The sequence below is a fragment of the Rhinoraja longicauda genome, chromosome 3 (assembly GCF_053455715.1).
Source record: "Rhinoraja longicauda isolate Sanriku21f chromosome 3, sRhiLon1.1, whole genome shotgun sequence".
Classification (NCBI taxonomy): domain Eukaryota; kingdom Metazoa; phylum Chordata; class Chondrichthyes; order Rajiformes; family Arhynchobatidae; genus Rhinoraja; species Rhinoraja longicauda.
In genome coordinates, this window is record NC_135955.1 from 79,788,750 (window position 1) to 79,815,626 (window position 26,877).

Consider the following 26,877-nt stretch of genomic DNA (forward strand, 5'->3'; position numbering starts at 1 on the left):
ACCCAATGAAATGTCCTCGGAAGCTCCAATTTAAGATTATTCAGCATACTTACCTTTATAGCACATTGATAACCTAAACAAAGCAATCATGTCTTGTACAAAACACGTATTCAAGTAACCTTTTGCCAGAAGGACATAAACATCTGTTATTTACAGAGATTATAGTAGCATAAACAACTGCTGGAATTGAACAATAACGAGCCTTCAGATTAATGGTTCCTTCAACAGCCTCGAAGCAATGGCATACTTAAAACTGAAACAAAATCCATAACATCAAAATGTTGTCTTAGGTCATGAATGTTTTACATGTCAGTACTAAATCAATGTCAACTACATGCTCCCAACCTGTCCAGTTTAAAATAAAATAAATGGTCTCCAGTCCATCTGCTCCAGCTCCCTCACCTATCTCCATAAATAGCTTGGTGAGATACTGGGCAAAATTACAGACACTCACAGCAGTGTAGCAGCCAAACACGTGTGATTATAGCAACGTCTGGGCCTGTACATATACTAAAGTTGCTGGGAATTGAATAGACCTACTGGCATCAGAATATGACACACATCAATTGCAAGACACTGGGCAAGACAAAATATCAACGTGCATTGATTAGTTTCCTGGTTAGACAATTTTAAATAAAGAGATGAATTCCCTCATCATTGATAATTTTATGATCAAAAAATATTCCTAATCTTAAAGCATCTTCTGCAACATTTTATGAAATAGAGGTTTCTGTATTTTAGCATTCATTTATTTAATTTTCCTCGCATTAGACATTTTGTTTTAGTCAACTTCATTTGTAATTTCTTATTTTTCAGAAAGTCATCAATATTTTTCATTTAACTTGCTCATGTGTAACTGTCAAAAAACATGATCAGCAATGTAAATTTGATATGAATGAATGAATAAGTTTATTGGCCAAGTATGTGCGTATACAAGGAATGTGCCTTGGTGCTCCGCTCGCAAATGACAACACAAACATATTGTTAACAATTAAGAATAAAGCATAAACACATCAAAACAATAAGGATACAACATTACGGTCTAAACATGTGGGTGAAAATAAACCAGACCAAAAAAGAGACTACAGACTTTGGTTATTGAGTAGAACTACTACTCGTGGAAAAAAGCTGTTTTTATGTCTGGCTGTGGCTGCTTTGACAGTCCGGAGTCGCCTTCCAGAGGGAAGTGCTTCAACGATTTTGTGGCCAGGGTGAGAGGGGTCAGAGATGATCTTGCCCGCTCGCTTCCTGGCCCTTGCAGTGTACAGTTCGTCAATGGGGGGGAAGGTTGCAGATATATTGCAAAATATAGAATTTTCAGATAATAGAATCTAGTCTCTCTGTTTAATAAGACAATTCTATTTAATTATTTGCTGTTCAATGAATAAAAACAAAATGTATTTCAAATTGTGGTACCTGTTTTCCATTCTCAAAGGTTAGAAGTTCTTCGTGTGAGAAAGAAAATTGACCATATGGAAAATCGCTAGCTGCCATGGTGATATTAGCAGAGTCTGATGTGTCATTAATTATAGCACTACCACTGACCCCTGTCAGCTGAAGTTGGTAGCATTGCTTTTCTTCAGGAATATCATCATTTATTGCCTAAAGAACAACATTTTAGTTAAAAGCTGAATATGCAAGAAGGTTGCAAGTTCAACCAAATACCTCAAACGCAAATATAGGCAAATTCTGCAAGAAAAACATCGGTCAGAAATACTTAACAGTTCCCTTAAAGTCCTTACATAAAATGCAGCTATTCATAACCTGGACTTCAGCCTGAAAGTAGCATTGGCATCAGGGAGTAAGGAAGTGGTTTGGCAATCAAAACACATTGCCTGATAACCCAGTGGTTTCCAGAATGTTCTACAGCTATTAACTATAGAGTGCCTAGATGAAGCCTGATTACAGGTTGGGTGCCTTTTAGGAATAAAGGTAATAAATTTATCTGTGCATTACTTTGGATGGTTTTAGGTGGTTTTAAGAGTTTTGGTTGGTTTTAAGAGTATTAGCAACCTCCCTGAAGCTCTCACAAGATTGCAGGTTGAATCTATGCTCCTGTGATGAAAAGGACTGACAGTGCCCTCAGAAAGAGCAAAGGAATCTGTGTAGGCTGCTAAAGAACAGCATCGCCTTTGTGCAAGTACACTCCAGCAGGATGTTGCCAGGAATATGTCTGTAAGGACATGAATGACTTTTGTGAATGACTGAACTTTAGGGGAATTCTGCCAAGGACAAATACCCTGCTTAGCTTTGATTATGAAAGTCATATTAATCATATATTGAAAGTTCCCCATCATCGCGATCACCATTGCAATTAAGTAGCATATTTCAGCAGATGCAGCCTGGAAGGGTCCCAAGGCTAGGCTTTGTGAGCAAGAATGATCTTTACTTTGAGTGCAGTGCAGGTGCCCATGCTTGTACTTTGTTGTACCTGATCTCCCGGTTGCCAAACACTTTAATTCCTCTTCCCATTCCCACACTGTCCTTTCTGTCCTAGGCCTCCTCCATTGTCAGAGTGAGGCCAAAAGCAAATTGGAGGAACAGCATCTCATATTTTATTTGGGCAGCTTACAACCTAGCGGTATGAAAACTTATTTCTCTAACTTCAAGTAACTCTTGCATCCCCCCTCTCTCCATCCCTTCCCCACCCATGTTATTGTACTAGCTTCAAAGTCATCATGTTGAGTCTCTTTGTTTGTAACTCGTTTTCACCTAGCCCACAGCTAACAATGGCCTGTTTCCTTTATCGTTACTTTTTTGCATATCTTTCATTCATTTGGTGTAAATCTCTCTATGTCACCGTCTATATCTCTCGTTTCACTTTCCCCTGACTCTCAGTCTGAAGAAGGGTCTTGACCTAAAATGTCACCTATTCCTTTTCTCCAGTGATGCTGTCAGATCCACTGAGTTACTCCAGATTTTTGTATCTTCCTTCAGTTTAAACCAGCATCTGAAATTCCTTTCTACACACTTGTACATTGTTTTAGGAGTTTGTGAGTCAGGACAATCTAAAGAAAATGTTGCCCACATAGGCATTGCTCCTTCACAATTTTTTAATAAGAGTGTGATACCCTATCGAGTCTGGATAGGTGGTGCTACCTTTGCTTGGTGGATTTCCTCTCTCCTCCTCCTTGTGAACTCTCAAGGACACTTGTTTTCCTTGTATTGTACAGGCAATGCCGACATTGAAAAAGGGAGGGCAATATCTTTAGGAAAAGCAAGCAGATCATTGGGTGGGTATTTACTGGCTATGCTGAGGAATTTAATGTTAGGATTCCTTTAGGTAGCATTCATGCCGAAAAGCTGCCTAACTAACAGCTTGGGGATCTACTGTCTGGAAAACCTCTTTCATCATGGACGAAGGGAAGTTGGAGAATTTGAGGGATTCGCCAAATTGTGCCAATAATGGTCAGGACAGGAGAAATGGAAAGTAAAACCAGGTAACGGAGGGGTTGCAGTGCAATGGCACATTAGAAACAGATGGGTCACAGGAGAGAGTTTATAGAGTTTAATTTGTTGGGAGAGGAAAGGTTTTACCTATTTATAAGAAGCGTTATCATGGAATGAAATACAAGCATTAATTAATACGCACAAAGTCAATTTGTAGTTGCAGTTCGGCCTTTTTTCACAACTCCTTGTCCCAACACCATCATCATCCCACACCCACGTTCATAACACAAAGCAGTAAGAAAAACAATAGCTATTTCATTATCGCAATGACTGGGATCTGGTTCATCACAGATGAATGATCAAGCTTTTTGCTCTGGAAGATTACACACAATATTCAGTTTCTGGTCTCTTGTACCTGTAGCAAAATGGTGGCAGTTGACTGTCTGTCGCGCATAAAAACGGATCCACTCATTTCAGCAAGTTCATTCAAGACTGCCGGAATTATGATCCATTTGACAGTAACATCACCAACATTTCCTGGACCTCTCACTAATCTGGAGAAAAATAAAAAAGAGCGTGCATTAATTCTGAAAGAACATAGCAGTTCTATTTTGTGAATCGAATATAACATGAACATTTTCAAAATCATATTATGGAGTTCTTACCTTTACTTTGCCAACGGTAAAATGAAAAAATAATATACTGACCATGGTAAATGGATGGGTATATGAACGCAGCAAGTTCTCTGGGATGTCGTTTGCAAGGTAAACTTTGTATTGATAGGAAATTAAAAGTCTGTCCAATGGTATGTTTGTCTACTATATTACTTACAAGCATGCAAGATCCAAATTTGTATCAACTCGCCAGAGAAATTACATAGGTGCTCAATAATGCATGCCCTTTTTGAATCAAATGGTTCCAGTAAGGCAGAGCCAACATCACCAAACACTGTAACCTGAATGCTCAGAAGCCTAAATTTAAATGCTGAAAAAAAATACACCTGACATGTTAACAAATGTGACTTCTGATTTAAAAAGTACACTATGTCGCAAAAATGTTTTTAAAAATGGACGAATTATTCTATTAACATTCAAAGTTTCTGCAAAAAGTATTTTCGTAAAACCTACATACATTATTTGTGCAGTTCCATTGTAATCACCGCTGGGCTCGCCTATCAGAATGTGCCTGGTTGATGCAGCAATGGCAATTGTCCCAGATGATGCACTGTCACCTAAAATAATGACAGTGGCAACTCCTGTGGAAGAAACACTCATCACATGAAGTCAAAAGAATAAAATCACAAAAGCTCTTACTTCTGCAGATTAACGTACACTGTCATATTTTTCTATTTATTGTGAAAACTGATATTCATGAATGAGTTACGTGGACATACCATTAACAGGGGATATTTCGGCATTGTTAGATGCCGATATCAGCCGAATCACATATTGTTCTTGTCCCTCTAGAAGAGCATCTGCATAAATGTGTAAAACAATCGTCTTCGTCGTCTCAGTCTAACACAACAAAAATGAAAGTGAATGCTCAACTTCTGGGCCACGCAAGATCTGCATTCATATTATACTTATGCATCTCTTTTAATCTTATGTGGCAAATGCATATAACATTTGCCACATTGCTGAGTCTGAAGAAGAGTCTCGACCCGAAACATCACCCATTCCTTCTCTCCCGAGATGCTGCCTGACCTGCTGAGTTACTCCAGCATTTTGTGAATAAATGCATATAACAGTTCAGTTGGTGGGAATTTATCAACTTCTTTGGTCTCATGGCAAAATACCATGCAAAGACTCAGTGCAAAACTAGGGCTCACAAGAGGTTAATGTAAACAAACATCTTTTGAACACATGGCGCCTATGCAGAGGTTACTCACAAGTTGTTTATTAATTCCATTGTCAATTTACAAGGTTGTCTATGTGCAGAGGCATTGGAGATGGGCAAGATGTTAAATGAATATTTCTCATCTGTATTTACTTTGGAGAAAGATATCAATGCTAGCGAACTTGGGCAAGTTAATAATGTCATCCTGAAGAGAGTCGACATGACAGAAGAGGAAGTGCTGGAGGTCCTAAAACAAGGTTTGGAAGGATATGTACCAAGTTGGACAAGCTCCGTTAAGCAACTTGTTCGGTATGGATGAGTTGGACATAATGGCCATTTCCATGCTTAACAACCCATTCTTGTAAATAATAAATTATTTGTACTCTTCAGAGATTTGAAGAATGGAAGAACATTAGGGAAAAAAAAAGTACTGCAATGAATCGATATAGGATGCAATTATTTCCCACTGATTGATATGAAGCGAACCAACCATCAGACAAATATGATGGGAGATGATGTTCACATAGGTTCCCCCATTCTCCGTCTATCACTTTAGTTTTTAAGAATAAAGACAATGAAAACAATATCACAAAATATGAAAAGTGGGATAATTAGTTAGGATGTTATGTTACAAATATCATCTTAAGGAGTTTGCATCAAAACTGGATCAACATGGCATGGAGCATGCAGCATAACTGGCTTAAAAGGGAATTAGTTTCTAAGTTAAATTAAATGTAAAATGCCAACCGGGTCAGCGAGGTTGGTAATGGTAAACTGTATAATATTGAAATACAGGTTACAGAGAGTCAGTACTGTGTACCTGATTGAAGGTCAAAGTTCCAGAAAGGGGTACAAGGTCATCAATTGCAGATTCATCCACCTGCCAAACAATTTGAACTGAGCCATGACCTTCCTTTCGACTGACAGTAAAGGATACCAGGCCAGCTGGATCATCAGATGTCTTTGGTTCTTCAACAGCCACCTGAAAGACCAAAATGTGCTAATTGTACGAGAACAGATTAAAACCAGACCTCCGTGAATCCAGGCCCATCTTAGAAACATAGAAAATAGGTGGAGGAGGCCATTTGGCCCTTCGAGCCATCACCGCCATTCATTGTGATCATGGCTGATCATCTACAATCAATAACCTGTGCCTGCCTTCTCCCCATATCCCTTGATTCAACTAGCCCCTAGAGCTCTATCTAACTCTCTTTTAAATTCATCCAATGAATTGGCCTCCACTGCCTTCTGCGGCAGAGAATTTGACAAATTCACAACTCTCTGGGTGAAAAAGTTTCTCCTCACCTCAGTTTTAAATGGCCTCCTCCTTTATTCGTATAGCTTGAATACTCAATTTCATTGATTTAACCATTGACACAAATAAAACAGTTGCAATCATGCCATTGTACATAGAGTGAAAAAAAGCTCAAACACTGATCAAAATTAGAAAATACATAGAGAAATACATGGGGAAAATATGAAATTGATGCAGGAATAGGCTGTATGACCCTTCAAGCCTTCTTCACCACTTTCCAGCCTGCTTCCCAGTCTTTATTATTTCAGCATCTGCTGATGTCTGCTGGAGACAATTCTAAATATTCAACATCCTCTAAGAAATCGTTTTTTTCCCTCAAGTTTGGGTGACAAGAGATATTGAGGCTCGCTCTGGTCAAGTAGAAGGGGACATGTGCCAGGTAAAGGTCAAGTGAAACCTTTGAGGAGAGGAGGTTTAAGAGTAGACGAGAGAAATCAGGAAACAAAAATAAAGGGGTGTGAAATAGCTGTGGAAAATAGGGTAAAGGATGATCCAAATAAATTTCTGCAAGTGTGTTAAGGCCAAAACAGTAGGTAGGGAGAAAAGTGGATCCCTTAAGGATCAACAAGCTTGTTTATGCTTGGAGGCACCGAGGGTGGACCCCTTGAATTAATATTTCTCATTTGTGTTTTCCACAGAAAAAGATAAGGATGTTAGGGAATTTAGGAAAGTTAATAATGATGTTTCACAAAGAGCCCACATTAGAGAAAAAGAGTTGGAGATCCTATAGCACATTAAAGTAGATACATCCTCAGGATCTGATTAAAAGACACTTGGACATGGATAGGAAGGGTTTAGAGGGATAAGGGCCAAACACAGGCAAATGGAACTAGTTTAGATGGGGCATCTTGGTCGTCATGAACGAGTTAGGCTGAAGGGCCGATTTCTGTGCTATATTTCGCTATGACTTTAAGTGTACCCTAGGACATTGTGGGAAGCTAGAGAAGAAATTACAGTATTTTGGCTGAGATATTTGTTTCATCGATAGCCATGGGGGAGGTGCCGATAGCCCTTGGGATGACTAATGTTACACTCTATTTAAGGAAAGCTACAAGGAAAAACTTCAAAACCACAGAAAGATGAATCTTATATCAGCAATGGGCAAGATTTTGGAGGGGATTCCAGGAGGCAGGATCTTCCAGCATTTGGAAAGGCAAAGACTGACATGGGATAATCAGGTGCTTGGAAAATAGTGTCTCATGAACTTATTTGAGTTTTTTTAAGAAGATTAATGAGGGCAGCGCGGTCGATGTAGTCTACATGGACTTCAGCAGGGGTTTCAACAAGATAGAACATGGTGGGCTGGTGTGGAAGGCTAGATCACATAGAATCCAGGGTAATCTAGCCAATTGGATACAAAATTGACCTGAAAGTAGGAAACAGGGGGTAATGGAAGAGAGATATTTTTCAGACTGGAGTCACGGAACAAGTGGTGCACTATAAGCATCAGTGCGAGATCCTCTATTGTTCCTCATTTATATTAAAGTCCTGGATGTGAATGTAGATAGCATAATTAGTAGTTTGAGTATGATAATAAAATTGGTAGTACACTGGCCAGTTAAGAAAGTGATCTACCAGACAAAAACCTTAATGTCTATCAGAGTTGGGTCCTTTCTTTTTAGAGTTGGGTAATGAGACTCTTATAACCAAATCTTTGAAAGCAAAGTAATACAAGTGTTGGAAATCTGAAATCTGAAATAACAAAAAGGCTAGAATAGTGAACAGGCAAGGCTGCATCTGTGGAGACAAATAAAAAAAAGTAATCATCAGACTCAATGTTTTTGGCCTCTGCATAAACATCATCAAGACTGAGATAGATTTTTGTCTACAGTGGAGACATTGTCTTTGTCACCATGTATGCTGCTAGATCTGAATAATTCCACCATTTTCTGTTCTCAAATTAGTAAACAAAAACAGTGTAGCCTAAAAATGGTCAAAAAAAGCTATATAGAAAATTTAGAGGCAAAAGATTTGGGGTATTAACAGGCAGTCATCTAAATGCTGATTACATGTCCCATCACTGCACAGCAGCAGACAGTTATGATGTAAAAAATGTTTTTGCCAATGAAAACTTGGAAATAAATACTCGGAAGGAAATTAATTTTTCAGCCTGCAAAGGGGCAATTAAAATTGATTGCCAGGATGCATGCAAGATACCATGCATTAAACAAAAACTATTTTGGGATATCTTTTCAAAGTAACTCACAAGGAGGAGGACACAAGGAGCTGCAGATTTCAAGTAATGAAATGTAAATTTAATGCCAATGAAATGTATTTTCAATCCAAATAATGGCCATCGGAGCCAAAATTCTTGGAATGATCAGACAGAACTGACACTGATGGAGGTCTATAACTGTGTATGGATGAGCTGCATAAGCCTCCAGCTGTATGTATCATATGCTATTGATCATTAGGGAAGTGATTAAAGGGGAAACAAGATGCAAAACCAGCCAAAGAAGATTGAAAGAAATTCCTGACAAATTATAATATTGCATTAGTCATTAGATTATACATTTTATAAATCCATAAACAATGATAGAAGTGAAGTATGCATGCTGCAAATATATAACTGGTATCAAAACTCTTTAGCATGAAATATGATTAGGTATCTCTAGCTACTGAATTTTACTTTCCTATATTTTTCTACACCTTCAATCCACAATAATTCTCAGGAGCATTCCATCTCTAACATTTGAGCTCCTAAACCTCATTAGTTACCGCTGATTGCCAGTGTTTCCTTTGCAAAAATATGGCGCTTACTTTGACATTCATGAACAATGCAAACTGACATGCTGCCAATAGCAAGATTTGAAAGTATCTTTGAATTATTGATTAATCTCTACTCTGAAATGAATTGTAATCTTATACTCATAAATTACTAATGATCCTTATGTGGCTCTGAGAAAGAAGATTTTTTTCTATCAGGGCAAGGTTCAAATCGTAGCTTTAGCGATGAAATGAAAGTTAGTGTTTTCCAGTATGGTTTGTGAATTTAAAACTGGTTCTTGTTTATAATTCTTCATATGTGTCACTTTATCCAACAATCGAATGGAGAACTGATGCAAGAATGATAACCAGCATTACGGATCTATCGTGGCAGTTTGGATTGCCCAGCTGAATTTGAAATACTCTAACATATTGCACAAGCCACCGTCAATCCACCACACAAGATTACAAAGAAATATAACAATTAAATAAACCGTTTGCTCTTCCTTGCAGGCACAAGGGACAACAGATGCTGGAATCTAGAGCAAAAGAAAAAGGGAACAGTTGGAGGAACTCAGTGGGTCGGGCAGCATCTGTGCAGGTGAAATGGACAGTCGATGTTTCAGGTTGGGATCCTTCATCTAGTTTCGTCCAGATTAAGGATCTTGACCAGAAAAGTTGACACTCAATTTCCCTGCACAGATGCTACCTGACCCAACATCCAGCTGCTCTCCTTTCCTTTTTGCTGTTCTTTGTAGTTGTTTTACAAAATGCAAAGGAATATCACTCTGAAAATGTCAATGATAATTCTATGGAGACACGCAACCATTTAAGAAAACCTTATTACTTTAGTTTTATAAGCTTCTTAGGCTTAGTTTCCTTACAGTACTATCAACTTTTCTGTAGGCTCATCTGTTTATGAAGACATTTGGGGTGTGAACATATACAGCAAGCTTGAAATTGAGGTAAAATCCATCAAGTAAAAACCAAGTGTGGATGTTAATGCATCATCACAATATCTTAAAGGTCAACCAAATGTTTTTCACCATTGAGATCCATTTCAAAACATAAGCAGAATATAAAATGGCCTAACAAATGCACTACAATTATAACTGAAAATCAAAACACAACTGAAGATCCTGAAAATCTGAATAAATGTAAGAAAATGCTGGGGACACTCAGAAGATCAGACTGCATATGTGGAAAGAAAATTAAAGTTAACATTTCAGGTTAAGACCCTTCACCAAATCTCAGAAAGAGTTTTAAATAGCAAAGAGATAGAGAAAAGAGAACACTGCAAAATTATTCGCTGAATATCAGAAATAGGAAATCTCTTACAACGGGTGTGATAAAAAGGACACTTAGAAACCATCAGCAGGATCCAATGAAGTAAACACAGGTTTATGCAAGGTCTTCCATGTGATTTGGAATAAGTGGGTAAGTAGATGGCAGATGCAGTCCATGTTGAGCACCGATTTTCCAGCAACTGATGGTTCCCCCACCCCCCCCCCCACCCCCCCGACACCTCCCACCTATAAGCTGGACAAAACTACGAGGGCTCAGTTGAAATTCCCTGAGAGGCCACAAATGGTATTGTAAACTGAATGTGAATGGAATGACCTCCCAACCCATCCCTGGCTCCAGCATCCGACCCCACTCCCGCCTCACAAACTGCACCAGTTAGCCCCTCTTCGACATACACCACATTGGAAGCGACACCAGGTAAGAGGGGGAGCCAAACGGTGACCAAGCACCACGGCCTGAAGAAAGCGTGTCCAGTGCGGGGGCTACAACATGAGCTGCAACAACAGCCGTGTGAACTGGTGAAGAAGGGCGCGCTGGTGCAGCGGCATCGGCATCTAGTTTTAAAGTGAAATGACACAAAGTGCTGGAGTAACTCAGCCGACTGAATCAGTCTAAGGGAGGATTCCAATGTCACCTATTCATGTTCTCCAGAGATCCTGACACGGTGAATTACTCCTGCACTTTATGTCCTTTTGTCTATTAACCACCATCAACAGTCATCAGCGATAATGGAACATTAGTGAAAAGCTTGGATAGAGTGAATGGGGAGAGGAAGTTTCCACTAGTGGGAGAGTCTAGAACCAGGGGTCATAGCCTCAGAATTAAAGAATGTTCCTTTAGGAAGGAGATGAGGAGGAATTTCTTTAGTCAGAGGGTGGTGAATCTGTGGAGTTCATTGCCACAGAAGGCTGTGGAGGTCGTCATTGGATGTATTTAAGGCAGAGATAGATAGGTTCTTGATTAGTACGAGTGCCAGGCGTTATGGGGAGAATACAGGAGAACGGAGTTAGGAGGGAGAGGTAGGTCAGGCATGATTGAATGGTAGAGTAGATATGATGTGCCGAATGGCCTAATTCTGCTCCTATCAGTTACGAACATATGAACTACAGTGGTTCAAGGCGGCTGCCCACCATCACTGTCACAAAGGCACTCAGGCACGGGCAAGTAATGCTGGCCTGTTCACGACATCCATATCCCATAAACTAATGTATGGAAAAAGAATCACTTGCACCAATGTTTGTGTCTATAATATGGTTAAGGACATCATTTCCTGAATGGCGCCCTTAGCCATATCATACACAAATATTACAGCTGAATTTGAACATTCAAAATAACTAAGAAGGAAAGGACTACTTACAGATCGCTCCTCAAACCCAAACACTCCCACAGGGGAGTCATTATTTGGAATGTTGACGGTAACAATATTGTCATCTCCTATTTTGGCACCTCCCACCACTTGAGTCAGCACGACACTGAATGTCTCCAGAAATTCTGTCAGGTTATCATCCACAATAGTGATTTCCAGAATTGTAGAAGACTACAAAACAAAATGTTACAAATTGTGTTGGCAAGTTTCGGACTCGTGTATTTGCAATAAAAAGAGTATGAGGAGGTGCAATGCAATGTACCTACAGTGTAACCACCCCCCCCCACTCCCCCTCTGCCCTGGTACAGTGAGGCTTACCGTTCCGTCAGCAAAGGCAAGGCTTCCATTGGGTGGGGTGAAATCTGAGAAACTTGCACTTGCAAGCAGTGCTTCCCAAAGTACTTTTACGTCTCCAAATTTACCAGCACTGCGGATCACTGGTACTCTCAGGAGGTTTCCTGGAGGGGCCGTCTCATAAGCGACAACAGTTTTACTCTAAAAATATTTAACAGACATAAATATACATTATATATGGTGTTATTCATCACTTTCATTACATTACAAATCCTGATAAAGTTGATGTATTATTGCATTATTAAATACAAGTATATTTCACATATACTGTAACATTTCTAATGAAGATGGGCAAGTTTGTTTAGTATAAATACTTTTTACTTGAATAGCTAACCAAACTATTGCCCATGATGCAAATAAGTGGATCTAACTTTTCCATGCTTACAGAGTCATAGTGTCAGAGTTACATTGCGTGGAAGTAGCCTCATAGACAATAGACAATAGGTGCAGGAGGAGGCCATTCAGCCCTTCGAGCCAGCACCGCCATTCAATGCGATCATGGCTGATCACTCTCAATCAGTACCCCGTTCCTGCCTTCTCCCCATACCCCCTCACTCCGCTATCCTTAAGAGCTCTATCCAGCTCTCTCTTGAAAGCATCCAACGAACTGGCCTCCACTGCCTTCTGAGGCAGAGAATTCCACACCTTCACCACTCTCTGACTGAAAAAGTTCTTCCTCATCTTGTCCTCCTTGTCCTTACTGATCGGCAATACTTCCCATTCTAATCCCAATTTCTGCCATTTAGCTGGTAGCCTTCTAGGCCATGCATATCAAAGGCTCATCTGAATACTTATTGAATGTTGAGAGACTACTTCTTGAGCAATGGTTATAGATTTCAACCACCCACGAGTGAAAATATTGCTTCTCAAATACCATCTAAATCTCCAAATTAGATACTGTATGATTTTCCATCAATTTCCACTTCATTATACAGCTCGAACTTTAAAGCTGATTGGGACCAGTGATAATCAATTACAGAGACTTAGGAAACGTTTTCAAATCCCCTACTCTTTCTAATCCCACAAATTTCTTCAAAAACGCTGGTTTGCTGTTTGGAAACAGCCTCCAATGATTCCTGCTTTCCATGCAGCTTCAATAAGTTGGTCTGATAATTTGTGTGTCGAGTTCAAATTTGAAACAGGATAGCATGATTCCTTCATTTAGATCAGAGATCTCCAAACTATGGCCCGCGGGCCACATCCGGCCCGCTAGGAGATTTTATCCGGCCCGCAGCAAGCTCTTATGCGGAGGGGACTGGAGTCGGAAGCTGCCGGCGAAGGTTCACCGGAGAGCGGATCGCCACCGACCCAGAGCCGGGACAAGGCGAGAGATCGCAGCGCCCCCTCGCAAAAAACAAACCCAAGGAAACTTCCCTCCTTGCCGCCGCCGCTCACCGCGGGGAGAGAGAGTGGGGGGGGGGGAGGGGAGAGAGTCGGGGTAGAGGGAGCAGCGGGTGAGAGCAGGAGCGCGGGTGAGAGCAGGAGCGCGGGGAGGGGGAGGGTGTCAGAGGGTCCAGTGAAGGACGCTGCCACTCTCTCCCAGAGCCAGCAAGATCTGCGCCGCTGCTCCACTCTCTTCTCCGGCCCCGTCTCCCTTGAACGCAGCAAAATAAGAACAAACACAAGTGAAGCTTCCCTCCTCGCCGCGGCCGCCGCCGCTCACCCCGGGGATGCGGGGCTTCTGAACAACAACTACACTTGTGTTTGTTCGTATATCGCTGCGTTCGAGTGAGGCGGGGCCGGGGAAGAGAGTGGAGGAGCGGCGCAGATCTCGCTGGGTCTGGAAGAGTGGGGAGAGAGAGGGAGGGGGCAGCACCCGCAAGTGGCGGCACTCCTTCACCGGACCCTCGGACACCCTCCCTCTCCCCACGCTCACCCTCAACCCCCACTCTCTCCCCCCCCATTCTCTCTCCCCCCCCCCCCTCACTACCCCTCTCTCTCTCTCTACTCTCTCCCCCAGTGGTGGTCACTGTATTTTTTCTGTTTTATAAATAATTGTATACCTACGGCAGATATATATTCCAATATTTCAAGCTCTATTTAAAAATTGAATATTATTTATTTGTTGCCAGATAAACCTAATGTAAACTAACCTAATCTAAGCTCACCTAGTTTAACCTTTCCTAATCTAATCTAACTTAACCAAGTCTAAACTTCGAGTTCATTAAATTTATAAAACCCACACTTCTTTATTTTTTCCTGCGGCCCGCAAAAATTTGCCAAATATATAATGTGGCCCTCATGCTGAAACGTTTGGAGGCTCCTGATTTAGATGTCTAATGCATCTCCCCTTTATTAGAGGGGAGTACATGGAGCTTGCATGTAAGTGTGTGAGGATTGCAAGCTTTGGCAGGCAGATGGTTGAGAAAATGGCAGTTGGGTCTCCTAAGATGACAACAACGGGAAGGCCATACAAAGTTGCATCAGAAGCAACATGGTTAACCATGCATTCCAAAGCGATGCCCACATATATCTTCTAGAAACATAAAATTATAAAAGGACTGGACATGCTAGATGCAGGAAAAATGTTACCAATGTTGGGGAGTCCAGAACCAGGGGTCATAGTCTTAGAATAGAGGGGAGGCCAATTAAAACTGAGGTGAGAAGGAACGTTTTCACCCAGAGAGTTATGAATTTGTGGAATTCTCTGCCACAGAGGGCAGTGGAGGCCAAATCACTGGATGGATTTAAAAGAGAGTTAGATAGAGCTCTAGGGGCTAGTGGAATCAAGGGATATGGGGAGAAGGCAGGCACGGGTTACTGATTGTGGATGATCAGCCATGATCACAATGAATGGCGGTGCTGGCTCGAAGGGCCGAATGGCCTCCTCCTGCACCTATTTTCTATGTTTCTATATTTCATCCTTAAGCACGGCAGGTGAAAGAAACAGGAAACAGCAAAACTAAAATTAAGCTCAAACAATTACAAGGGTGTGTGACAAAAGCAATAAGCTTAAATAACCATTGGCTACTTTAAGGGAAGAATTTCAATGGTCACCCATCACTTAATCAATACATTATGTAATAAATTATACCCTTGATATGTTGAACTGAATGATTCCTCTGGGGTCATCATTCTCTTCAATTGTTATTTCTGCAAGCTCCATTTCCAAGTGCTTCACTCTGGGCTTTCCTCCAACAAGTGAGGCATCAATCAGTTCCACACTGGTAATATTAACCAGAAAGCTTTCATATAATTCGGGAATGTTGTCCTTTAATGTGAAGAAAATTACATTTTAATAAGATCCAAATAAACCATTAATTAAAAGTCAACAAAATTGATGTTTTGGTGTGCTATTGTAAAAGTACAAGTTAGCTAGAATGAAACAAAAATATTATCCTGGATACATAAGAAAATACAGATGCTGGAATATTTAGCAAAAAATCAAACGGCTGGAGGAACTCAACAGGTCAGGCAGCATCTGTGGAGCCAAAGGGATGGGCAAACTTTCAGGTCGGGATAGTCCTGAAAGCATCGGCGCGGTGGCACAGCTGCACAGTTGCTGCCTTACAGCGCTTGAGACCCGGGTTCGATCCTGACTACGGGCGCCATCTGTACAGAGTTTGTACGTTCTCCCCATGAACTGCGTGGGATTTTCTCCGAGATCTTCGGTTTCCTCCCACACTCCAGACATACAGGTATGTAGGTAAATTGGCTTGGAAAATGTCAAAATTGTCCCTAGTGTTTGTAGGATAGTATTAATGTGCGGGGTTTGCTAGTCGGCGCAGACAGGGTGGGCCAAAGGGCCTGTTTCTGCACTGTATCTCTAAACTAAACTGATGCACGGTCTTAACACAAAACATTGACCATCTCCACAGATGCTGTGTGACCCATTAATTTCCAATACTTTGTTGTTTGCCTCATTATCAGCGGCCTGCTTGCTTGTGGTGTTTTCAACTTTAGAGAACCATCGGGGTCAGCAATGAACCCCATGTGCACCACTAACATTAAAAAGAATAAACTTAAGTTGCCCTTCAATCAGGAACTCGCTTTGGAATGCTGATCCAATTCTTTGATTCAGATGCTGGAATTCTGAAATAAGAACAGAAAAATGCTGGAACCATTTAACAGGCCAGGCAGTATCTGTGTACAGAGAAGTGGAGTTAATGCATCAGGTCAAAGCCCCTTCGTAGAATTGGGAAGGGAAGGAAATGAGTGAGTGCAGGGTGGGCGAACTGTATTGAAAAGGGAATGTATCTGAAAGGGTGATGCCAGGGTTGCCGTGGTGATAAGCTGTAAAGAGGAGCATATCATGAAAACTCTCTGAAGAAGTGTCCGGGCCCAGAACGTCACCTATCCACGCTCCCCTGTGATGCTGCATGTCCGCTGAGTTACTCGAGCACTTTGTGTCTTTTGCTCAAGATTCCAGTATCTGCAGTTCCTTGTGTCTATTATTTCATAAAACCAGTCAAACATGATAAATAGGAGCAGCAGTAGTGCACTGGGTCCTCATGTCTGCAGCAACATTCAAAAAACAATGTCTGATCTAATGATCTCAATACCGCTGTCTTCCTCTCTCACTGTACCCTCATATTTAAATATCAATCAATCTCAGTCTAGAATGACTCCACTTCCACCGTTCTTTCGACCTGTCAATTCCAGAGAGTCACAACCTTCAAAGAGAAAGTAAAATACTTCCCAACTTCGAAGCACCCGAGTTCCCAGATACAGGACAGTAAAGCGGCAAAGCAAAGTCTACAGAAAGGTCTTGACCAAAAACGTCACCCATTCCTGCTCCCGTCCCACTGAGTTACTCCAGCTTTTTGTGTCTAAAGCGGCATTCAGGTTTGTCACTACTGGGACTGTCCATGAGGGTCCTGGCGTTCCAAGTGCCAACTTCATATGGAGGACTAACTTCGCACTGAGCTTAAATGCTTTTGTGGGCAGCCAATGCACATCAGCTACCAAAGGACTTGACTGAGTGAGGTTTTGACCCGTGACAGGATGGTCCAAATGAATGGAATCTGGCCCAGTAGCATGGACATTAATTCTCACAAATATCTACAAGGATGGGCTCAGGTATGGACGACCTTACTAACCTCTTCCTCCTCGATTTCCTCTCCCCAACACTAACAGGTGCACACTTTCCTCTTGATCACTTCACCCACAACCCATCCCTGTTGCTGAATCTCCCCACTTTCACTGTCACCTCCCCAAACCCATGCACCCAACCCGCTCCCAATTCCCTTCATAAACCTTTCCTCCAACCCTTGCATCTCCTGCTCCTCTTCACCTTCTTCTGCTTTCTGCCACTAGGTTTCCTTCCTTCCCTACACAGGTTAACCCTCCCCTTTATCTTCTTCTGCTCAGTAACCTACCCCATCAGTCACTCCCTATTCCATTTCTTGCTATCCAATCCAGATAACACTGTCTTCACTCCTTCACCAACTCACTGGGCCAGAGTGAAGAGCAGCAGTGACTTTGGTCTGGGGGAATATTATAGCTTCTGACCCACTCCTAACGACATTCTAATGTAATGAAATCCTCTCCAACAGCAGTCTGGAACCCCTTCCATCACAATGGTTCCAAAAGATGTCTTGACACTTTTTTCTCAGGGACTGTCACTAGTGTCACTAAGAACCTATCGTGTGATAAAAGGATAAACTCCTGCCCACCATTGTGACATTATCCATTTGGCTTTAAGCTTAAGTCAGAGCTTGGGCAGGTTAAAATCGCACAGATCTCATGCACTGTGTACATGAAGGTTTGCACCCTGACATTCAGATTTGATTCCATCTCAGGTTAAAAGTACTTCCTTACCATCCAAAGAAATAGCAACAAACACATCCCAATGGGGTTGATAAATTGATCCAAGTATTCATTATAAACATACAACAGCTCTGCCATATTTCTAACTGCAGAACTATTCGCCGTTATTGATCATGAGAAACAGCAAATGATTGTTAATACTTTAGAACAAAAAAAAAAAAATCCATGTGCTCCACATGACTTACAGGAAATATCGTAATTCTAATCAATGCCTGCATGCTATTCTCCTTTAAAATTACGGCGCCTTGGCTACTGTTGTAGTCTTGGTTTTCAGTTGCTCGATTAACAGGTGGAAGGAAAAGATTTGGTTGAGTCCTGTACTGGACAATAACATCACCCACAAATCCTTGTTCACGGATTATTGTTAAAGTGACATCAGTTGAATCAACTGCAAAAGGACAAAAACAGTTTAAAGCAATCCTTATATTTGTGAGCCAACCAGAGCATTTTAACATTATAAAGTTACTAAAGAACATTTTGTCTGAAAGGATATTCAACATCAATAACAAACCTCTTGCAAAATGAACTGAGAGTTAACGCCTGTCCCACTTAGGCGATTTTTTAGGCGACTGCAGGCGACTGTCAAAGTCGTAGCAGATCGCCAAAATTTTATTTTACCCTACGACAATGACCACGACAATGCCGAGTCAGGTCGAGATTACAACGTCTTCGGAAACATCGCGAAAATTCCCACGCTGTCAATGTTTCTCCGGCGTCCTAATGTTCGCTGAAATCACTGACAAGTCGGAAAGTACTTGAGAGTTTTGAAATATAACATCTTGCCCGGGTTACTTGAAAACCAAGCTACACTGTAACAAGGCATAAACTGGATTTACTTCCAGTTTACTAATAGCAGTATTAAGAAATTTAATTTTAAAAGTGGTTAAATGGATTTTTGTGCAGAGTGTGGGCATTCTTTGAAAATGTACGGGAGATGCATATCTGGTTTCTGGGTTGCATATCTGGGTTTGGAGACTACTTTAAATGTAATTTTTTGATGGCCATAAACATCGCGAAAATTCCCACGCTTACCTGACTGTCAAACTGTCGCCTCCAATCTACCTGTCAAATGTCCTGACGGTAAATAAATTTGTTAAACACAAGTATTTTATGGTATCTTCAAATGACTTTACTTATTTTAATATTATGTGCTTCTAAATGCATCTAAGAGAACCTAGCAAACCTGGGGACAGCATGCGACAGCGCCCGCAATAAGCAACGATACCTGGCGACAAGTTAGCTGTCGACGAGAAATTTCACTCCGGATGATTTCTCAGCGACGCGCTGAGATCCACTACGATTCTTGGACGACTCCTCACGATCATGCCCGCGACACCCCGGCGAACTGTCGGCGACAGCCTAGTCGCCGGCAGTCGCCTTAAAGTCGCCTGAGTGGGACAGGCCCTTTAGCTAACCCACTCATACAACAAATGACATCTAAACCCCTGTATTACAATACATAATTTTTGCAGATTAAAATTTGAAAATACTACTCTATTTAACAATTGTTTTGTGAAATCATTCCAAAAAAAGGATTAACATTTTAATATTTTTTATTGATGCAGACAAATAAACAAATTTACATTATTAACATCCATAGCAAGTTTGACCAGTTAAAATAAGCTTATGTTTAAACAATGAAAGAGCATCAGAAACAGGTTAATTGACTGCAGCTTTATTAATTTTCAAAACCTTTTTCTCACAGCTTGTTACAAATGAACTTTTGCACTCTTGTCAAAATCCTGATATTAATTTTCCAATGTACCATGAGAGGTATAAATAAACAAGGATCTTAATATACAAGGGTCAGGAAAGCAGCAAAGTGATTAATCCCCAACAGCCACAAAACAAAACTTACATTCAGGTTCCCGCAGAGAGATGTTGGCTGAGTCCATGTGCCAGCTAATCACACCATAAGGCGAGTCATTGGGCAGAACAGTCAAGATGGCCATTTTCTTGTTGGTGTCAATGACAGCACCTTTAGCTTGGTCTGGCACACCCATGGTGGTGACATTCACAAGTGTTATGGTTACAACCTCAGCTCCTTCGGGTATATCATCAGCTTGCACCACAAGAAAAACTGATGCGAGTGTTTGACCCTCTGGAAAAGTAAACTGGAAAATTGGCCAAATGATTAATGACAAGCATAAAATTTTGAAGACTAATTGAAAAACTACCAATTTATTAAATTCAACCATGCTATCTTATGTTTTGTGTCTGTTCACAAACTCATTAAAAAATATATATAATTTGGTTGACCAGCATTTGTAAGGGGATTGAAGTGGATAAGTTCCAGTGGGATTGCTTTCTCCTCACTTGCATCTGAAATGAGCATTCCATAAATCGAGGATTAATAAATCTTATCTCACTTGGTTTGTCAGAATCCAGTGGAGGAGCAAACTTTTCAGCAAAAGCAATTTCTTATTACATCAGTGAACACACAATTGAGATAGCAAATTGAACTGCTTTGATATGGCATTGAGTCATGAATAGGGAAACACGCTGGTGGGTCAGTATTAAAATTAATATTATTTATAATCAATACAAATAATCTGGAGAGAGGAGATAAAAGGAACTTTGCACACAACACCATATTTTGCGGGACAGTGCCTTGGGGAGGTGATTTCAAGCAGAAGGATGCAAACCAAATACAAATAACGTCGCAAAAATGGAATGATAATTGGCAATGGTGATTAATATGGACAAAAACAAACAAGATCAGGAAAGGAAATAAACATTATGGCATGCAATGCAATTATATTTAGATTCTGAAGCACTACATGGGAGTGGAATTGAAGATGGAAGAAAGGGTCCTGCAAACACCGTCCGCTGCAAAGAAAAGTCAATTAAGGTCAAAGATTTTAAGTATAGCCAGACAGATTTAGCACAAATCCAAGAGCAAGTTTGTGGAAAATTCTGATATGGTCATGACCGAGTCTTGTATGCAAATCTAGCTGTCAAGGCAGAGATTATTATTATTATTTACTCTGGAGAGAATGTTCATGGTGGATATGATGCAAAAGTTTCGGATTATCCAGAATCAATGAACATGAGCTTGACTTTCGGAGGGTCTTTGAAGATCAGTTTAGTTTAACTAATTAATGTAGCCAACAAATAATACAAGGTTGCGTAGGAATGAACTGCAGATGCTGGTATAAACCGAAGATAGACACAAAAAGCTGGAGTAACTCAGCGGGACAGGCAGCATCTCTGGAGAGAAGGAATGGGTGATGTTTCCAGACGAGCCTCTTCAGACAAGGTTGTCTGAGCTTTCTAGTGGTGACAAAAAATGATTCCAGTCCAACACTTTCCAAAGTGTAAGTGGACACAAAATGCTGGAGAAACTCAGCGGGTCAGGCAGCATCTCGGGAGAGAAGGAATGGGTGGCGTTTTGGGCCGAGGCCCTTCTTCAGACGGATGTCAAGGGAGGGGGCGGGACAAAAATAGAATGTAGTCGGAGACAGGAAGACTAGTGGGAGAACTGGGAAGGGGGAGGTGATAGAGAGGGAAAGCAGGGACTTTGGACAGTCTTCAGATATACTTCAGATAGTCCCTGCTTTCCCTCTCTATACCCTCCCCGTTCCCAGTTCTCCCACTAGTCTTCGTCTCCGACTACATTCTATCTTTGTCCCGCCCATTCCCTAATATCAGTTTGAAGAAGGGTCTCGACCCGAAACGTCACCCATTCCTTCTCTCACGAGATGCTGCCTGACCCGCTGAGTTACTCCAACATTTTGTGTCTACCTTCGATTTAAACCAGCATCTGCAGGTTTTTCCCTACACTTTCCAAAGTGTTTTCTACGACTGCATGTTTTAAAAATGGAGTATAGCCATGATTACAAAAGGAATATTCTAACCCTCCCTCAGTACAAGAGATGTGCCAGAAGGCTGCATTATTGGAAATGGTTTAATCATTTTCAAGGAGGAGAAAGATAAAGCAGACAATTACAGGCAAGTTAGTCTAATACAAGTGCAGAAGAGGTATTGAGATGCAACAATCCAAAAACATTAACTATCCATGGAGTATTAATGCATGGAGTAATAATGGAGAGACAGCTTGGATTTGTTATGAGCAATTGGATACAGAGTTTAATATGAAGTTAGATTCATGGTAAATGGTCTTGGAGGAGAGGATGCTCCTCAAACTGCAGAGCATCTTGGACAATACAGCTCACCCCCTTCATGACACACTGGTCAATCTGAGGAGTACGTTCAACAACAGACTGGTCCTACCAAGATGTTGTACAGAACACCACAGGAGATCCGTTTTCCCTGTGCCAATCAAATTGTACAACTCCTCCCCCTTCTGTCGTGGGGTAGACTGACTCCCCTCCCCCCCCCCACCCCTCCCCAATCTTTGCACATCCCCAATCCTTTCCACTCGTCACTTTAATTTCATGTTTCATGTATCTTGTTGTATTTTATGACTGTTGCCAGACCAATTTCCCTCCTGGGATAAATAAAGTTGTATCGTATACGTGGCTGATGTGTGTTTTGGGAGGAAATGGGGGATAGTTAAGGCCAGAACAGTTAAATTATAGGATTTGGTTTAGTTTTGTTTATTGTCAGTTGTACTGAGGTACAGCAAAAGACTTTTGTCGCGTGCTAACCAGTCAGCAGAAACAACATACATGATTACAACCAAGTCATCCACCGTGTACAGATATATGATAAAGGGAATAATGTTTAGTGCAAGATAAAGTCCAGTTTAGTCCAATAGGGGTCTGTATATTGAAGATAGACACAAAAAGCTGTGGGTCAGACAGCAACTCTACAGAAAAAGAATAGGTGACGTTTCAGATCGAGACCCTTATTCAAATTGAAGGGTTTTGACCAGAAATGTCACCTATTCTTTTTCATCAGAGATTCTGTCTGACCCACTGAGTTACTCCAGATTTTTGTGTCTAACTTCGATTTAAACCAGCGTCTGCAGTTCTTTCCTACACACAGGGCCTGCATATTTCTATAACTAGAAATGGAACTAGGCCATTTGGCCGACCATATATTCTACTGGTCTCTCCCACTGGCCTCCATAGAGTGGCACTGGAGATGTAGGGGCCTCATACCCTGTACCTGGATATGAGAGGTAGGAAAGAACTGCAGATGCTTCTTCAGTCTGAAGAAGGGTCTCGACCCGAAATGTCATCCATTCCTTCTCTCCAGAGATGCTGCCTATCCCACTGAGGTACTCCAGCAATTTGTGTCTACCCTGGATATGAGACCTCGTTAATAGCAATAGTAGGGCAAAAATTGGAAGCCAAATAGGAAGGTAGATTACATTGTTTTAATGCTTTTTCAATTGAATGTTTTCAGTTATTTATGTATTCATAGGAGGGGTGATGGTCCTTATACGTGAAACTAGGTGGGGGAACCATGCCAGCAAGATCTGGCCCATTTTGTTCTATATTAATTACTCACATCAGAAAGAACCTGAAAGTAATGGAAGTGATTTACCTCAACCTCCCTCTCGGGCAGTGAATTCCAGAGGCTAACCGCCTTCTGGCTTAAAAGAAAATTCTTCCTTAAATCCTCTCCGAATCAGAACCTCTCCCAGCTTATTTCACTCCAAGGAGAACAAACCCAGACCATCCAATCTCTCCTCACTGCTGAAGTGCTCCAGCACATGCACATCCTGAATCTTTACTGCATACTCTCCAGTATAATCACAGCATTCTATTCATGCACACAACACCTCACCTGTGCTCGAATTAGGGTTTAACTATTTGTACTTTAATTCACCTAATATATTTTACCATCTTCCCTGGCGAACAAAGGGATGCATCCAATATGTCTTTTTAATCACCCTATCTACCTTCATTGCTGCCTTCAGGGATCCTTGGATATGTCCATCGAGGATCCTCTGATCCAGTGCTACCTGGGGTTCCAACGTTAATTGTTTACGTCCTAACTTTATTAGTTCTCCAAATGCATCAGCTTACATTTTTCAGGATTCTGCCAATGTTACCGACTGATCGTCCTGTTGCCCACCACTCCAGTTCTCAACCACACTCTGATCTATCGGTCTGTGGCATCCTGCACAGTAATAAAATTGAGGAACATCGGCCATCTGAATATAATGCAGTCTTCCGCACTCAATATAATGCAGTCTTCCGCACTCAATAAAATGCAGTCTTCCGCACTCAATATAATGCAGTCTTCCGCACTCAATATCAAACTCTACAAGTTCTACGGCGTTAGATGACTCGCTTTCTCTGTCCGTCTATGAATTGTTCAATTCTGTTGCAAGACTTCCATCTGTGATATTGGCTCAACTTTCCTCTCTCCATTAAAACAACCCGACCTGCTGGACATGTCCAGCAGCTTTACAACTTTGACATTCCTTTGTTTGTGTTCTCATTCTCCAACTTTTATTAAAGTTTGTTCTCTCTGACTGATTCCTTTGGCCTCTCCATTTCTCCCACACCCTCTCTGCAACTTAAAACGAACATATGTTCCCTTTTTCAGAGTTCTTTCAATGGGTATTGACCTGAAACATTAACTCTGGTTCTTTCGATAGGTGCTGCCTGACCTGCTGAGTGTTTTGAGCATTTTCTATTTTTATTCTTATATACACATCCAGAGCAATAATATACACAATAAATAGCAAAGATCCCAACACTAGTTCCTTGGAGAAAAGATCCCAACACAAAGTTCCAATCGGAGAAAATAAATCCTTCACCAACTGCCACCTAGCACCAAGTTACTTTCAAATCCAATTTATCAAATCTAATTTACCAAATTCGCCTGGGTCCCATGGGCTTTTACCTTTTGGAGCACTCTCTTCATTTATGAAAATGCAGTCTGATATTAACCCCAGGGCCTCATCAACACACTGACTCATCCCTCAAATTATCATCTCCTCCGTGTCCCTTAGTTCTGGTGTTCATCCCCCCCCCCCCCCCCCCCCCCCCGCAACAAAGACGAAACAAGGATAGTTCCTCAGTCCTCACCTATCACCCCACAAGCCTCCTCCTCCAACTCCTCCTCTGACGTTCCCGTCACCTCCAGTGTATTCTCACAACCCGTTACATCTTCATCCCTTTCCGCCTTCCGTAGAGACTGCTCCCTCCACAACTCCTTGATTCATTCAACCCTTCCAACCCAAATCCACCCTAATCCTACCTTGACAAAGAACACTGTGGCACACCTCTTGCATTACCATAGACGTTTTCCCCCCAAAAATGCTCTTGCACTAATGTGTTGTTCTTTGGCAGTCTTGCAGAAATTTAGCGACATTTAGTGACATTTATGAGTACTATAATTTATTTTTGTGTGAATTTCCAAGTCTATTCCTTGTAATGATGCCGTGAGCATAAATTTTCAATGTACCCGTATTTATCCATATTCATGACAATAAATGTGACTTTAAAAATGATTCGCTTATAACATAATTTTTGGAACATAAAGTAAAATAAGACATCCATACCATTCCCGAAGTTGGAAAGATATCATTGACATTTCCATTGGCTACCCAATGCACAGTGAGAGCTCTGTGCGTTCCTCGAAGCCGTTCAACACTCAGAGTGACCTTACTGTCTTGTTCTAATTCTTCCACTTGCTTGGATAAGGAACTCTGGCGAAGCAAAATACGTTTTTAGTTTTTGATGTGGCTTTGCTTTTAAATTCAGTGTCGTTTATGGTGATATACACAGATAGATTCACATATAAAAGATATCTACTTTTTCATTATATATATGTGTATGTATATATATATATATATATATATATATATATATGTGTGTGTGTGTGTGTATGTAGATATATATATATATATATAAACATAGCACAAAAAGTAAGGAAATTTGTGTTTGGTAGATTATTTGTTTGTTGTAACAATGCTTCTTGGCAATAAATCTTATACCGTTGGAAAGCCTGTTTATTTCCCTTTTAAATGGTGCCACATTTGTAAGGAACATGCATTTGTGGGATGAGCAGCAGAGCTGAGTATATGGGTTGCGCCCATGAAAAATTTGCCAAATCTTCTCTGCCAATGCCAAACAGCTTATTCTGCTGTTGCTATTGACTCTTGTTTTGAGCTTCTGGTACCCCCAGGTGCTGACAATCAGGTGCCTGATAGAGTAACATCTTTTGGTGGAGGCAGTGTGATGGTGTGGGGCGGCATCTCGCTCACTGGAAAAACGAGGCTTGTCATCATTGGAGGCAATCTCAATGCAGAGAGATATCGAGATGAGATTCTGCAACCAGTGGCAATCCCATATCTCCACAGTCTGGGATCGAACTCTATCCTCCAAGATGACAATGCTCGCCCCCACAGAGCAGGGTTTCTCAGAGACTACCTCCAGAATTTGGGAGTGGAGAGGATGGAATGGCCTGCCAGCAGTACTGACCTCAACCCCATTGAACACTTGTGGGATCAGCTTGGGCGTGCTGTTCGTGCCAGAGTGACCAACACAACCACGTTGGCTGACTTGCGACAAATGCTGGTTGAAGAATGGGATGCCATCCCACAACAGTGTGTGACCAGGCTGGTGACCAGCATGAGGAGGAGGTGCCAGGCTGTTGTGGCTGTGTATGGTTCTTCCACACACTACTGAGGCTCCTGTTTATTAAATGAATAAATTGTTAAATTGCCAATATGTCTTGTTTCTTCAGACTTCAATCGTCCAATCCACCAAACAACACCGAACAAGAGTCAATGGCAGAATAAGCTGTTTGACATTGGCAGAGATTTGGCAGATTTTTCATGGGCGCAACCCACATACTCAGCTCTGCTGCTCATCCCACAAATGCATGTTCCTTACAAATGTGGCACCATTTAAAAGGGAAATAAACAGGCTTTCCAACGGTATAAGATTTATTGCCAAGAAGCATTGAT

General features: G+C 41.3%; 1 protein-coding gene across 1 annotated transcript in view; it reads right to left on the minus strand.

The window, feature by feature from the left end:
* The window catches only part of adgrv1 (adhesion G protein-coupled receptor V1), a 385,526-nt gene that overhangs the window by 189,289 nt on the left and 169,360 nt on the right, over window positions 1-26,877 (minus strand). Inside the window, exons 53-63 of the mRNA XM_078397039.1 lie at window positions 25,468-25,614; window positions 19,900-20,155; window positions 18,227-18,429; window positions 15,307-15,483; window positions 12,237-12,413; window positions 11,910-12,089; window positions 6,047-6,208; window positions 4,784-4,904; window positions 4,522-4,645; window positions 3,806-3,944; window positions 1,417-1,602 (exon numbers count right to left, since the gene is read on the minus strand). Coding sequence (XP_078253165.1) covers window positions 1,417-1,602; window positions 3,806-3,944; window positions 4,522-4,645; window positions 4,784-4,904; window positions 6,047-6,208; window positions 11,910-12,089; window positions 12,237-12,413; window positions 15,307-15,483; window positions 18,227-18,429; window positions 19,900-20,155; window positions 25,468-25,614 — 1,872 coding nt within the window. The remainder of the gene's footprint in view (window positions 1-1,416; window positions 1,603-3,805; window positions 3,945-4,521; window positions 4,646-4,783; window positions 4,905-6,046; window positions 6,209-11,909; window positions 12,090-12,236; window positions 12,414-15,306; window positions 15,484-18,226; window positions 18,430-19,899; window positions 20,156-25,467; window positions 25,615-26,877) is intronic.